The sequence below is a fragment of the Apus apus genome, chromosome 20, assembly GCF_020740795.1.
Source record: "Apus apus isolate bApuApu2 chromosome 20, bApuApu2.pri.cur, whole genome shotgun sequence".
Classification (NCBI taxonomy): Eukaryota; Metazoa; Chordata; class Aves; order Apodiformes; family Apodidae; genus Apus; species Apus apus.
The window spans coordinates 393,160-407,496 of NC_067301.1; the positions used below are offsets into that span (position 1 = coordinate 393,160).

At 43.2% G+C, this 14,337-nt stretch overlaps 1 protein-coding gene across 7 annotated transcripts in view; it reads right to left on the bottom strand.

Moving 5' to 3' along the window:
- Positions 1-14,337, bottom strand: part of CAMTA1 (calmodulin binding transcription activator 1) — a 256,449-nt gene that overhangs the window by 220,012 nt on the left and 22,100 nt on the right. For all 7 annotated transcript variants that reach the window (XM_051637665.1, XM_051637659.1, XM_051637661.1 and 4 more), the window contains one exon: positions 10,532-10,650. In XM_051637665.1, coding sequence (XP_051493625.1) covers positions 10,532-10,650 — 119 coding nt within the window. The remainder of the gene's footprint in view (positions 1-10,531; positions 10,651-14,337) is intronic.

Sequence of the window (14,337 nt, forward strand, 5' to 3'; positions counted from 1 at the left end):
TGAAAAGGCAGGATGGACATGACAAAGTATCTCCTGTAACAAGAAATTCTAGCCATCTTTTTACCTCATGTGTTTTTATATTGCTGACTCCAATTCCCAACATCAGACAATTTTACTCGTTCTGCCAGAAGGCAGCTGAAAGCCAGCCCTCTGCACAGAGGAGGGAGATTATTTTTGGTTTCCAGATGTCTAAATAAAGGTTTTTTTTAAAAATTGCTTTCCTAGAAAGTCAAGGCATTCATGTCTAACTGCTGCTGGTATAAAATATGTGTTACAAGGAGGAGAAAAATAGTCTTTCAAGGAGTTTTCTTGGGCAAAATAAATTTTTTTCCACTGAGTTTTAGAAAGGCTGTTCTGAAGACTGGAGAAATGGTTTGGAATTATTTTGGAGGACCATACTTCTCAAGCTGACAAGCAGCATTAAAACCAGAGCAAAAGCCAAATCCCAGCCATTCAAAAGATGCTCAGTGTAGGAGCACCAGAATTGATGACTGAAAGCCTACAAAAACTATCACAGATAAAATTTGCAACAGGAGGGGAAAAAGAAAAAAACACCCGAGTACTTCAGACACTGATGTAGGATGTGACTGTCCACCTCAGCTCACAGCCACTGGGTCAGCGAGCAGTGTACATCAACATGGAGGAGATACTGGCCAGCAGAGTTCTGTGAACACTGTTTCTGACTGCCATGGTATTTTAAAGGGTAACTCTGCAGACACAATAAAAAGTGGTTTAAAAACAGAGATCTTGCTGTTGAAGAACAAAGATTAGAGCCGGAAATAACATTTTCTCAAGCACGGATGCTAAGGAAAAACAGAAGATGCTTCCTGAAAGAGCCTCTGGTGATCACAGTGCATTCCACTGCTCCGGGTAAAACCTGCTGGGGCTCAACCCACCGAGCCCCCAAAGGACTGTCGGGTCACTGAGCTCAGCCCGTGGGACAGCAGCACCCCCAGCAGAGCCCAGTGCAGCCTCCGGCTCTGCAGGGAAAACACCAGCAGGAGGGTTCCAGGTGGGCTTCAGGCTCCTCCGAAAGGGGCTGGACACGGGCAGCAGGTGGGGTCGCTGGAGCACAGACTCCTACGTGAACAGCTCACTACAACTGTAATCTGTAGTTCTAATGAACAGTATAAAGTTTTATAAGCATCAACAAGGCTCAGAGAAGACCTAAATCCATTTCAGTGCTCATTTAGCAGCTTCATCTGTGTGCAATTAAAACTTCAGCATTAAATGTTAGAGAATAAAATAATGAGACACTTAAAAAATAATCTGTGCTCCAGTGGGCCATGCTCAGTAGCTTCATACGATCATTTACAAGACAAAAATAGAATCTGGCCAAACTCAGTGTCTCATACGCCCCTACTCTTTCAATTAAAAAATGGATAGAAATGGCTACTGAACTTTTTACTATCCCATGTATGCACAATATTGCTTCTTTAAGCACATCTGTGCTTAAACCACATCTCAATGCATTGATAACTCCCCTTTCAGCTTCAGTGATAATGTAAAAAAAAATGCAAACTGAGTTTCGATTGAGATTTTCATTGTAGTCTAAAGCCTAATCTTTTATTAAAATAGCGATCAGTTTTAAGCTGATGGTTAGGAAAAAGTTATCTTCAGGACAGGGATCAAAATTTAACAATAAAAATATTTCTTATTCATAAGAGTATCTTAAATGCTTCCACAATTACTTTTGATCTATCAAAATGTGACTGGGAGGAGGGAGTGGGGGTGGTGTGTGAAAGGAAATAAATAGCATATGTTTTACTGACCAAAAGAACTGTTAACGAAATGCAAATTAAAACCAAAGATGTACAGAAATATCAAAATAAATTAGATTAAGAACTGGGAGAACAGAAAAGTAATGTACTATACAAGAAACATACACACAGTCAAACTCAAAAGATGCAAAACACAATGAGACTTACATACTTTATTTTTTAACAACTGAAATACTTTTTATTCAAGAAAGTCAACATTACATATCTTCATAGAAAAAAAAAAGACATTTGGGGAGGTCAAAGAATGCTACAGTTTAAAACGATGAAATGTTACAGCTTGCACACCAAAATTAAAAATGAAATGAAATTAAAAAATGAAATGGTTACCAAAGTAATGCAGGTCAAGGGATCAAAGGTGAAGGGTCACACATTATTAAAAAGAAATCCAAAAGGGCGTCTGCATCAAGATCTCTGCAAAACAAAGGAGCTTCAGTGAGTACAACCAGTCCCCTCCATGTACCCCACGCACACAGCCCCAGCAGCGCCCTGCGCCCCCCGGCCGGCGCCGCAGCCGCCCCTGCTGCGACAGCACCTCTCGCCGGCCCGGGGCGGCTCCTACCCCTAGCACCTTTCTATCTTCTTTTTTTTTTTTTTTCCAAACCTCCCTGCATGGCTTCTACAAGACCTTCCATTTCTGTATTGGTGCTTATCCTACCGAATGTGTTTCAGAGCTGAGGTGAAGCCCTGCAGGGCTGGGCTGCTGGAGCTGTGGAGCACAAGGCGTGCAGCCCTGATGCTGACCTTCCTCTGGGAGACCACCCGTGGCTGTCACTGTAACTGCTGGATCATCTGTTTCCAGGGCATTACAGGCTTTTAAAAAAGAGTTTGCTTTATTCATGGTAACTGTGGGAACACAGTCATCACTGACATGCAACTCTTAACATCATAACCTATCAGTTTAACACCACAATAAAAAAGTAATTCAGATGTGGTTACCAAGACAAAGGCCTCTCCCTCCTGGAATTTCAATTACATAGAAGATATAAAAAAACCTTTGGTACCCATTTCCAAGCAAGATGCAGTCAATTATCTATACTAAATTGATGCAGAGAGCATAATATTTACATCAGATAACTCCAGGAGAAAGACACCCACCAAGGGCATTACCTGCCTGCTCATTTCAGCCTCCTGCCCCTGCTCGACAGCGCGCTCAGTTTTGGGAGTCCTTCACCTGGACCAAAAAAGCTCCACGCATGAAGCCAAGCAAACCCACCCCACAAACCCTGTCTTTGTAAGGCAGAGAAGACACCAGTGACACAAAAGCATGACGTTCTAAATGTAGCGCAAGGATCTAACTTGCCTACACACTTTCCCAGAAAACACATCGCACCTTCCTGCGCGCTCCCGCTCTCCATGTGCCGCAGCCCAGAACTCGCTGGAAAAAACAGGAAAGTCTGTGTTTGTACTATGCCCCCCAGCAGCAGTGTCTGGCAAACTCTTCTGCTCAAGTTCCTGCCACATATTGGAGTGAAAGTTGAGTTCTCACCATTATGTCCAACATCTATAAATTCCAATTTTTGTGATCCAAACCAAAAAGCCAGCTTTTCCGCTGCAACTCGTGTGCTGAGGATGGGTCCTTTCATCACCTTCCCCCAGGGACACTCTGTTCCCCCCGATGCCCCAGTGATCACTCCTTTTGCACAAAACAAATTGGTTTCACTCTTAGTCCTTTTTCTTAAGTACTACCCCTGCATAAAATCTTAGCTTTTATTTGCATTAATTTTTCCTTCATATCTGGTTTTCCTTTTTCATCTCAATCCCCTGATTTTTCTCTTCAAATCAAACAGCCACCCTTGGAAAGTAACCAACATGAGACCAAGAAGACAGGGCTTCAATCGCTTACAAAATGTAATATCCTCAGTTTCCATTCATTTGACAAGTGAACCAATTCATTTGTGTTTATATATGCCAGTCCCTGGCAGAGACACACTTAAATTGACTTTGTAAATTGACTTTGTTGTAACATTTTCCTTGTAAAATGTGGCACCAAGCACAACTAGTGGAACGCACCAGTGAGCATTTTACTCAGTGCTGGGCAAGTCAGAGACCCAAGTACGTGATGCAGCAGCACCTACCACTGCTGCTGTTGTTTCTGTAGACAAACAGCTAAAACGTGATTAAATTAATGCACTCTGCTGATTCTCTCACATTTGAAGAAGGGTTTATGTAACCAGTAACTCCAACTTTCTACTCCCCCTACCCTGGAGTTCACATCCCCTTTAGATACTACAGAGTAACCACAGACCATAAGAAAGAATGAGCCCAACAGATAATGCAGGTTAGGAAAAACATCCCAGGTTAATCCCTTGGGGGAAATAATGTTCTCCCTTACTTTCCTTTATTTCTAGAGCAATCTATGATACTTTTAATTATTATTGTGTTCAGTATGCATCACTGAGTATGCTAAACAAGTTGCTGCTAAACAATGGCCATCTACAGGACACACTTCCAGCAGAGGAACCTAGAGGTGCTCGACATGGAAAAAACCATGTCCCTTCCAGCTGAAACAGTCCCTCAGGTGTGCTGGAAGGTTTGGTCCTTGCATCCAGGAACTGTTCCCACCTGCTCCATCACTAGATGAAGCACATGAACCAGCACATCCCTGTCCCCAACACCACAGGCACCAGCAGCTGTGCCCCTTCCCATGGGAGCAGGAGGCACTCCTGGGAATACACTCCTGTGTATGAAGCACAGCCACTGAGTGCTCAGAGCAAACTGCACCAATCCAGTATCCAAACTAATAACTAGAAAGGTTCACAATTTGTAAAACGATTTAGAGATATTTTGACAGTTTACTAAGGCCAAATAGCCAGCAAGTTAGATGCCATCAGCATTTTATATGTTGTGTGTAATATGTTGAAACTAATTATAAAGCCTTTTTTTAATTTACCTATCATTAAGTGTAAAGAAGTTAATTTCATTGATTCAAATAAAATTCACTTGGAAAAAAAGCCAGGAGGGCAGTACATTATCCAAACCAATCCATTTCATCTGTTTGCTATGCCTTAAAGGTTTCAGTCTGGTCCCAGGGCTCCGACACATTCGCTGCACAGAACTGCAAATTCAGCCATTTTTAAAGACTTATCATTATACAATGTCAGTCCTGACATTAACAAAAGGGAAGGAAAAAAGTTAGCTTTTCCTAAGAGGAAACTGAGGAATCCCTCTCTCTTAGAGCATGAACAGCAGAGCAGGTATTACTGCTTTTGTTTGAAATTGCCAGGAAGGGCAACCTTTCAATTCTGCTAAATCACTGAACCTGCTCACAACATTTGCTAATTATGTAAACATGACTGAGAAACTGCAAAGCAAAGTCAGTACCAGATTTTCTGCTTTGTACATTAAGCAAAGTGAAGAATTCCATTAATTTCACAAAAATAAACCCTTAATGAAGTGTTTCTGTTAAAGAGAAATTTCCATCTCGTTCACCGATCAGCCTTAAATCACAAGCACGCCAGCAGCGAGGAAAGCCACCCACACGTGCCAGACAGCACCAGTCAGGTGTACCGACAGTTTACTCCTGCTCTGCTCTAGTCAGCCTGTAAACTTCACTTCCTTTGGATTTCGCTGAGAGTGTTTTTTTCCTCCATTTCCATGGTTCTATCAGTGCACAGGAAGGCTTTGGAAATCTCAGTTGCCCACGGCTGGAAAAGAAGTCAGCCAGCCAGTGACCAGCTGAGAAAGGACATGCCTGTCCTTGCTCCAACAGCTGGCAGAAGACCACCACCACGGAAACCAAGGTCATGCCTCAGCACTGCTGAAACAAGGGATGTGCCACAACACCCAACATTCTTGGTTTTACAGATGCTCTGGTGGTTCCAGCAGCTGGCAAGCCTTTTGCCCTCAACTAGGCACTTGCTTTCACCCACAAAACCTCACATTAACTCATTTCAGTCCCCAGCTCAGCAGAAGGGTAAGGACAACCCCACACGCCAGACCAGCAGTGGCAGGAGGTGCTATGTAGAAGGGTGCACAAGCCGGGCTGCAACTGCTTCCCTGCTCCTCCTGCAGCAGAGGATCAGCAAACAGACAGCTACCAACTTCTAACAACAGCATTTGCTGATATCACCGTAATATTTTATACTCTGTGATCACATGGGCAGCAGGCAATTAATCAAATTTAAATATTCTCATTGCTCAAGAGATCACAGAGCTGAAGCTGATCGCAAGGATGCCCCAGCCCTGGAGCACTCACAGCCCCGGCCGCTGGCTGTGGGAAACACCGCGCGTAGGAGAACGTCTCCATTAGCCTGGACTTCATGGAAAGCATTACACAAATACACTGAGTAACATGACAGTCCTCAGGAAGCTGTAATGAGAGCTGTTGCTTTTCCAGGGAGTTTTGCACCCTTGATGGCATGTCACAGAGGGGATGCTGTGACCTGGACAGAGACCCTTGCCTTGCCCTGACTGCCGTGGTGACAAACACTGATCTCCTACGCTGGCTCAGCCCCATGAATTTATAACACATTGTGCTATTTTGGTAAATAAGGTATGAACTGGTACAGTAACATATCAAAGTGTTATAGTACACCATACCATCCAGGGCAGCCTTAAAACAAAGAGGTGTTTGCAGACATGAGTTAATTCTAAAAGGCATTTAAGAGCATTTAGAAAAAAAAACAAACAACAAGCAGCAGTTATGTTGTACTGCTCAGTCTTCACCCAGGGTGGTGCTTTGATGAACAAACCTGTGATGACAGGAGCCATGCCGGTAACTGGCTGCCTGACACTCATCTGCCGGGGGGCTGAGGGGGGGCTGAGGGGGAATTGCAGACGACGGATCACTTTCACCTACGTCTTGCGAGCATCTCAGAGCATAATAGCCAGCACAAGCACTCCAGACTCACTTCCCACATCAGTCTTAGTCCCTCACGTCCCTCAGGCAATTCTCCAAACCTTCAAGATCTTCCCTGTGTTTTAGGGAAGAAAGACGGGAAATAACGCTGGAGAGGAGAATGTCACTGTGTGCCAGCAAAGCAGAAAGGCAAGAGAACATCAGAGATGCCAGTGAGCACACAGCTCACCGTCCCCAATGCCGTGGCCTCAAAGGACTCCTTCCTATGCTAAATAATGCTCAAATACAGTTTCATAACTGCCCGTCTCTGCATACTACCAAGCAACACCTAAGCCTGAAATAAGAAGTTGATGCTAGATATTGCACTGGAAAAGGGGGCATTTCCACCTTGCCCCTCAGGAAAAGCCAGAGTACACTAAGCAATTACTACTGTTTTTTTCTGCCATGGAAATTCTGGGCATTTCCCAACAGAGAATGTAAATATAGAGCACTGTCAGAAACAAAAGCCCTGGGTAGCATTTTACATTTCCGATGTTTAACTTTTTCTTCGTTCTCATACTGTGTCATTAAGTGTTTAGAAGGATGATTAACGACTGCGGTGCCAATTCCACTAACGAAAGGCATCTCTGCCCAGAACTCCGGCTCTGCTTTTGGCATGTGCTGTGTGGGAACATGGCTCCTCCAGCACCCTGAGCCCCAGGAGCTTCGGGTCCCCAGGTCAGCCACGGCAGGAGAGGGGCCCGCCAGGCAGGCTAGCAGCACTGTGCCGTGGGACATCTCACTAAAACCACACCAGGTCTGCATTACACAAACATGAGTATGGTTCAGAACGAATGAGAACTAAAACCAAAGAGCAAGGAACTCCCTTAGATGCAGACAGCACAGCAGACTTTTCTGGCAATTATCTTATTTGTCCTAACATAAGAAATCATACAAAAAAATCCTTTCTATCCTCCCCAAAAGTAGGAGAAATAAGCAGGCTCACGCTTTCACAGGCATCTCAAAAAATGTAAATCTGTAATTAAATTGCTTGGCTAAACTTATGATTTTGTATCTCCAGTTAAAAAAAAAACAAAACACACACCAAAAAAAAAAACGGAATTAGAAGGAACACTTCCTTCACTAGGAAATATAAAACCACTATAAACTTGATTTAAGATGAGATGACATCTTGATATGGAAATATACTTCCATCAAACATTTCAGTTAAAACTGCATAATCTGACGGAAAGCAAACATCTCAATAACATGTTCTAAGCATTTTAAATGCTCCATTTCTCTTGCTGCTCATAGCATTATTTTACTAAGTGTAAAGTCAACCACAACCTATTCAGCTCTCAAAGGATATTGTTTCTCCATCCCAATTACCAGATTCAGAGCTACATATGACCATTATCCTCAATCTGTAGATGAAAGCGCTCAGAAAAAGTTATTTGCAGTGTTCCCATGGCGATGCCCTGGTAGAGGGAAAGAATAAGCCCTGACTGCTCCCTGACCTCTGCCTTCAGCATCTCATTTGCAGATGGAAGGGTCTCCTGGGCAGAAAGAGCCCACATGCCAGCACACGACATCAGCCCTGGCTTGGTGCTGCCACCAGCCCCGCAGATGGAGAGACACTGGCTCTTCACTTTAGGACACGCAGATGCACACAAGGGCTGTGTTTAAGTTTCCCTGAAATATCCTCATACGAAGGGGAGGACAGCAATGTCATAGACACGATCAGAACTGTAAGTTACTTCATGCATTTTATTTCTTTCATATCTTTAAATAAAGCTCCCTACTGGTGAGACACCTTAGGAATGGCTCTGAAATGTAGTCCAACGTTATTATTCAATTATACCCTAAGAAAAAAAATTAAGTTTTATAACACTGAACAGAATTAAACGTCCAGGCGGGGGGGGGGGGGGGGGGGAAGGAAAACAAAATCTGTAAGCTAAGCTCCCTCCTCCCCCAGAATTAACACAAATTTTTCAAGACTTCATCTAGTAGGAAAACTTTTTTTTTTTCACCTCTAACGAGGTCAAAAATCTCTGGCCACAAGAAAAGCTCTTCCTTTTAAATAATGCAACAGAGAAACTGCAACCGACATAGAACACGCGCTGGCAGAGACAGCACCACTAATGACCCAGGTACAGAACCAGCTCTTTGTCCCCACTGCCTGGCAGCTATGGTGACAAATTTTGGAGGAAAGAGAGATACAAATGACTGTGACAAACTTGACATTCAAAGAGACAGAAGTGGGTTGGTTTTGGTTTTTTAACATACCAGCTGATGATTTGTGATTACCAGGAAACAATCCATCTGGAACTAAGGTATGAGACAAGCCCACACCAGCAACGCTGTCAAGCCCCATCAAACCTGCTTCCAGGCCCCTCTCCAGAATGCTGTCATGTCCTCCAGAGAGGCAGCTACACTCCCAAATCCTTCCTCTAGCCCAAGACACCTCACAGGCACCTATGCCTTCCCATTTGCATCAAGCTTATGAATAATAAAGACTTTCATCTATATGATTAACTTCACTTGCCACCTTCTGTGGCCTGGGAGGCTTCACACACCAAATGCTGTTTAACAAGAAAAGCTGACAGCCTATGTGTGCAAATGTTCACCCAGGCTCTAAACTAGGGACCACAGAAATACTACAGAGAAGTAACTGAAACTGACTAAAAACCAACAAGCTGGTCCCAGTAACAAGCAGCATCCTCATTGTGCCACAAATGTGAGCAGAGCTTTCCTTTTAACTGTCTGTGTCAAAACATGGTCCTTTAGAGCCACTGGAATTGCCATTTCTCCCTGCCCCGTTCCCATTAGTACAAACGCTATCACAAAATAAATTGCAACCCACATTTTCTACAATTTACATTTCAATTCAAATGACCCAAGACAAAAACATCTACACAAAAGAGCCAGTGCCAGCAAATCCCCAGAAGACCTGATTAATTCTGTCACAGTACTTAGTATGTTAAAAATAGATACTTGACTTTTACTTTCAGAAAAAAGGAGGGGGGTGAAGGACTCAACTTTGAGAAATACATGCATGAAGTGATCCACATTTGATTTTGTGCTCAGTTTGCCACTTGCAGTCATTAAACTCGTGAGTGTAATTTTTGTTACGGGCTTAGATGTTACAAATGATTGATTAGAGGAACAAGAACAGTTAGCTTGCAACAGGCAGATACTAACTGCAGTTGTATAGTAATTTCTCAAAGCTGATTGCTTCTATTACTGAATGATTCCCACAAATATGGCACAGGTACTGCAAGACACTGCTACTGAAAACTAAAACTATACTGTGGGCATTGCCATGTAACTTCCAGACTGGGTGATCAGAAGGAATAAAGGCATGGGATTGTAGGCCTATTTGGATTATTCTTCAACTTTACCCTTCAGGCACCTGCATTTTAAATACTTCTGGTTCTTTCCAGTGAACCCAACCATGATTGGTTAACAGGGGATATGCAAACCAGCACATTCAGAGCAACTGGATTCCAGTATAAAATGCCCAATTCCTTCTGTTCCCTCTTATTAAGATTTCTCAAGATAGGCATAAGCTAGTGATTTCTCAGGACCCTCTTTGGCAGGGAAGTACTCGCACTGTTTTTTTGTTTGCAAGCCTTTACACATAGTGAGACAACATTTTGTTTAATATGGTACCAAAACATCTATCTAATTTTAAGCAATTTTGAAACATGTCAGTAAGTTGATACAAAATTTGACTCTTTGAGACAAGTGGCACAAATACACGGGCAACAGACTCCTACTGTACTAGCTGCCACATTTGCCTTCAAGCCTGGTTTAAAGCTCACTTGCAAGGTGTAATAGGACTTTGATTTAAACAACAGGTTCCAGAGCCAGGGAATTCATATTCTGTAACTTACATGGCATGCTCTCAAAAAACAATCCATAAGCATCAAGTAAGCTGCTATCTTTAAGAATAAATAAGAGATTTAACTACCTCATTAGTGTTCCAGCGGTGTCTCTCTTTTGGTAAACTTGAACATTTTGGTAGACATTCAAGCAGCTTCTTCGGTAAAAAGATTTTTACATGACTGCCATTGCTGTTCCCATGATCATCTAGAAAGAAGAGGAGACACATGATGTATACACAGGTGAATAGGTGGTTTCCATGAGAAGACCCTAGCTGCAACAACACTTTGGAAAGCCACCAGCTCACTTGTCAAAGACAGGCAGTTTGTCATTGCAAAGATGCAGCTTTCTGTCCAAATTGTACCTTTATTTCAGAAATGTAAATAGTTTAATTCCTTGTGGTTGCAAAGTTTGATAAGAGCTTTGATGGATTTGTGCACGAGGAGCCTGGGTGTGTACTTACTTATGCCTATTTTAGCTTATTATTTCCCTCAGTGACAAATTTTACAAGCAATAGCCACAAAATGTTATAGAAGCTGTGACCACCACGGTATGACCTACCAGGGAAGTCGTAAATGAAGTTCACACTCGACAGGATTTGCAAGTAAATAAGCACAGAGCCCCAGCAACTGCTGTAATTTTGTCAAGCTGCAGCAGAAATGCAACTCAAGGTCTATTAGTTAATTTAAAACTAAAATGTGCTGTACCCAATCAAAACCAGGTCACTTTTCTTTCCACAGCTCAAAAAGTGAATGTAGCTCCTAAACGCAGGAGTGGGATAGAGGGATGGAAATCTTCCTACCTCACCACACCCAGGGGTGTCAAAAGCAGAAATACTGAACACTACAGAATTTTTTGTTTTGTTCCTGAATACACAGAAGGTACATTGATCTCCCTTAAAAAACAAGAGAGATGCAAACCCCCCCAAAGCCCAACACCAGCCTGCAGAATACCCAGAAGCATTAACTTTACGTCTCTGTCTCACCCCTCTGACACCACCTAAAGAATCAGGGCATCCATGAACCGCACATGTTCATGGACAGATGAATCCCTGCAGAAAAGGGAAGCGGAGCAACAGGATTAGCCAGCCCAGCTCCAGCAGAGGAGTTTTCCTAGTTGTCCTTCTAAAAACCCTCACCTCTGCCCTCCTCCACTGCTCCCACACTGGGCATGACAGGTACTGGGCAGGGTATATGAGATGCACACTTATTCACTGGCATTTTACCCCACAGAAATAATTTGTAGTACTTTCCCATTTGGAAGAGTACAGGAAAAGGATATTAACTTTTTCCTTTCACACATGTAATCATTTTGTGTCATTAAACAGATGTCAGCATCATGATAAAGCTCCTCTGCAATTCCACGCGACACAGACATTCCCTGACCTGCAGCAGCCTCCGTCCCACGATCCCTGTGGCTGGGCCGGGTGCCACAGTTGGTCTGAGAGCCTGATGATACTCTGGGATGTGTCAAGCCCAACAATACACTTGCTGTTAAATCAACTACTCAGGCAAGCACAGCAGATGAGTTCACAAGATAAGCAGCGGTGTGTATGATAAACGTGAGCTGCTCTATAATTTAGGAGTCCTGAGTGCTCCCAGAGTTACCAGGAACTTCTCGGTGCCACTGCCCTGGCCAATGGGGCTGTCAGCTCCTCCAGTACTGATCTTTGCTGAACTGATAAAATAAATCAGGGAGAAGGTTCTCTCAGTTGTATTTCTGTACACCATTCAAGGTTTTCTAGCCTGACACCAGCTATCTCAGACTGTTCCTCTACAGGGCTGGCCGGCCACAGCTTTGCCCCAGTCTGTGTTCTGCATGAGTGACTGTCACCTCTGGCATTTCCCACCCCCCAGGCTACTCAAAGCTTCACAAACACACTCATGACACAAAGACACCAACTTGCTTGGGGAAACAAAGAAAGCCAGGCAGGACCCTGCTGTGACAGCAGCTCCCAACCATTCCCACCTGTATTTTCAGACCCACCATCTGATTTCACTGGTACCCACTTAACATTCACTACATTAATTTGATACCGTTTTCATTTCTCATTCAAAATACTGAATTGCACTACATTCATTAAGGCAGCAAAGTATTTTATTGCACACATTATTGCTTTTATCAGCCAAACTACATCCCCAGTTACATCTCATCAGCTTATTTTCCATAGGCACATTTTAATTGACATTAATTGCATTACTTCCCCTTACCTCCGTATCAGTCAAGTCCTCTATCATTCATTCCATTATTTCGCAGGGCTGGCAGACCTCTAATTATTCAGCTCATTTTATTAACTTTCTTCCACTGTCATAAATTATCAGTATTCCTAATCCAGAAAGCGTCTATGGATAACAGATCCCTTAAAAATGTTTTGGTAGAACTTATCCAAACTTGCCGACTCTAAACCTTTCAACTCCTGTCAGCATCTCATACCTTGGTGTTGCTGTAGCATGTTACCATCCTGTAACATGACTGCAACTCATGTGCACTTCCCTTCTCTGTCTTAAAACAATGGCATCTCTTCATTCCAAAAAAACCCCAGCATGGAAAACAACTGACACCTGCCTCTACCTGGCAGGCTTTTCCTTGGAGAATCCTCTAGCAACATGGTGAGAACAACACACAATAATCATGTTAGTTATGGGAAGCAGATCCTGAGTTCTGTGACCTCTAAAAGAGGTTTGACCTTGGAAAAGGACAAGGCTGGCTAGTCAACTATGAGGATGAAGAACAAGAAAGTGTCTCTTCCTAAATGATGCACACTCCCTTGCTTTAAGATGTGCTTCCCTGCCAGAGGGAATCCCTCCTGACCTGTTGCCAAAGTGAGGAAAGCCTCTGCAGACACCATGAGGAAGCCTAACCCGGGAAGGGGGGCTGCTCTCCCTGCAGCACAAACAGTGCTGGCAGGCCTTGGCCACCCCTGTACCCCCACACTGTGATTCAAGTTCCTTGGCAAAGCCTTTGCCATCCGCAGATCCCCAAGGATCACAGGATCTGCCATCCCCACCTACAGACCATCTACTGGGAGTTCACACACCAGATGAACTATCACTTTGCTACTCACACTCCTCAAATCAGCATAGTCCTTACAGCTGAAACACACACATCTTTAGGGAGGTGGAGCTATAAACAAGTGGTTGTTCTTTGCTTTGGATCAACCCTGTTGTTTCTGCTCAACCTGACCTACCCACTCACCCACCAGGATAGCCTTCTGATAAAATTCCAAGGAGTAAGAACAGGCACTGCTCAGCATCCGTGTCCAACTTACCGAGAATCAGCACGTTCCAGAGGGAGCATTTTACATTTATTTAGACCTAAAATTTCCTCTGTAGTTAAAAAAAGAAGCTGCAATTTCACAATGCTTATTTGATTTTACTGTGCAAATCCAGGCCAGATCTGTACTTGAACTTTCTCCCTCATATTATTTTTGCCATGGGCGCGACTTATGACATTGTGATCTGCAAACCCATCCAGTGTCAATAAAAAGTGCTTTTGCAAGCAAAGCTGCACTTGCACAAGGAAGATTTGCCAGTAAAGCTGTATCAACAGGGTTTTTTTTTAGTGCAAAGCTGGCGACAACTCAAAAACGCTTCCCAAGGAACGCACGGCCAATTCTGAACACTACATTATGGAGGCTATGGACTAAAATATAGCAGTTACAATTCAGTTTGAAAAGCCAAAATTTAGGTTCCATTAGCAATCTTCAGGATTACTTATTAGCAAACCAGAAACTTGCATAAAATTAAGAAAGTACAACTATTATAAAGTTCATGGAAAGTTTCATATTAATTATACCACATAAACCCTTCGTAATTTTATAGGTCTGTTCATGCTCCTTGCACTTTATCCTCCCAAGGGATGCAACATGGGCCATAAAACTTTAAAGCACACAAC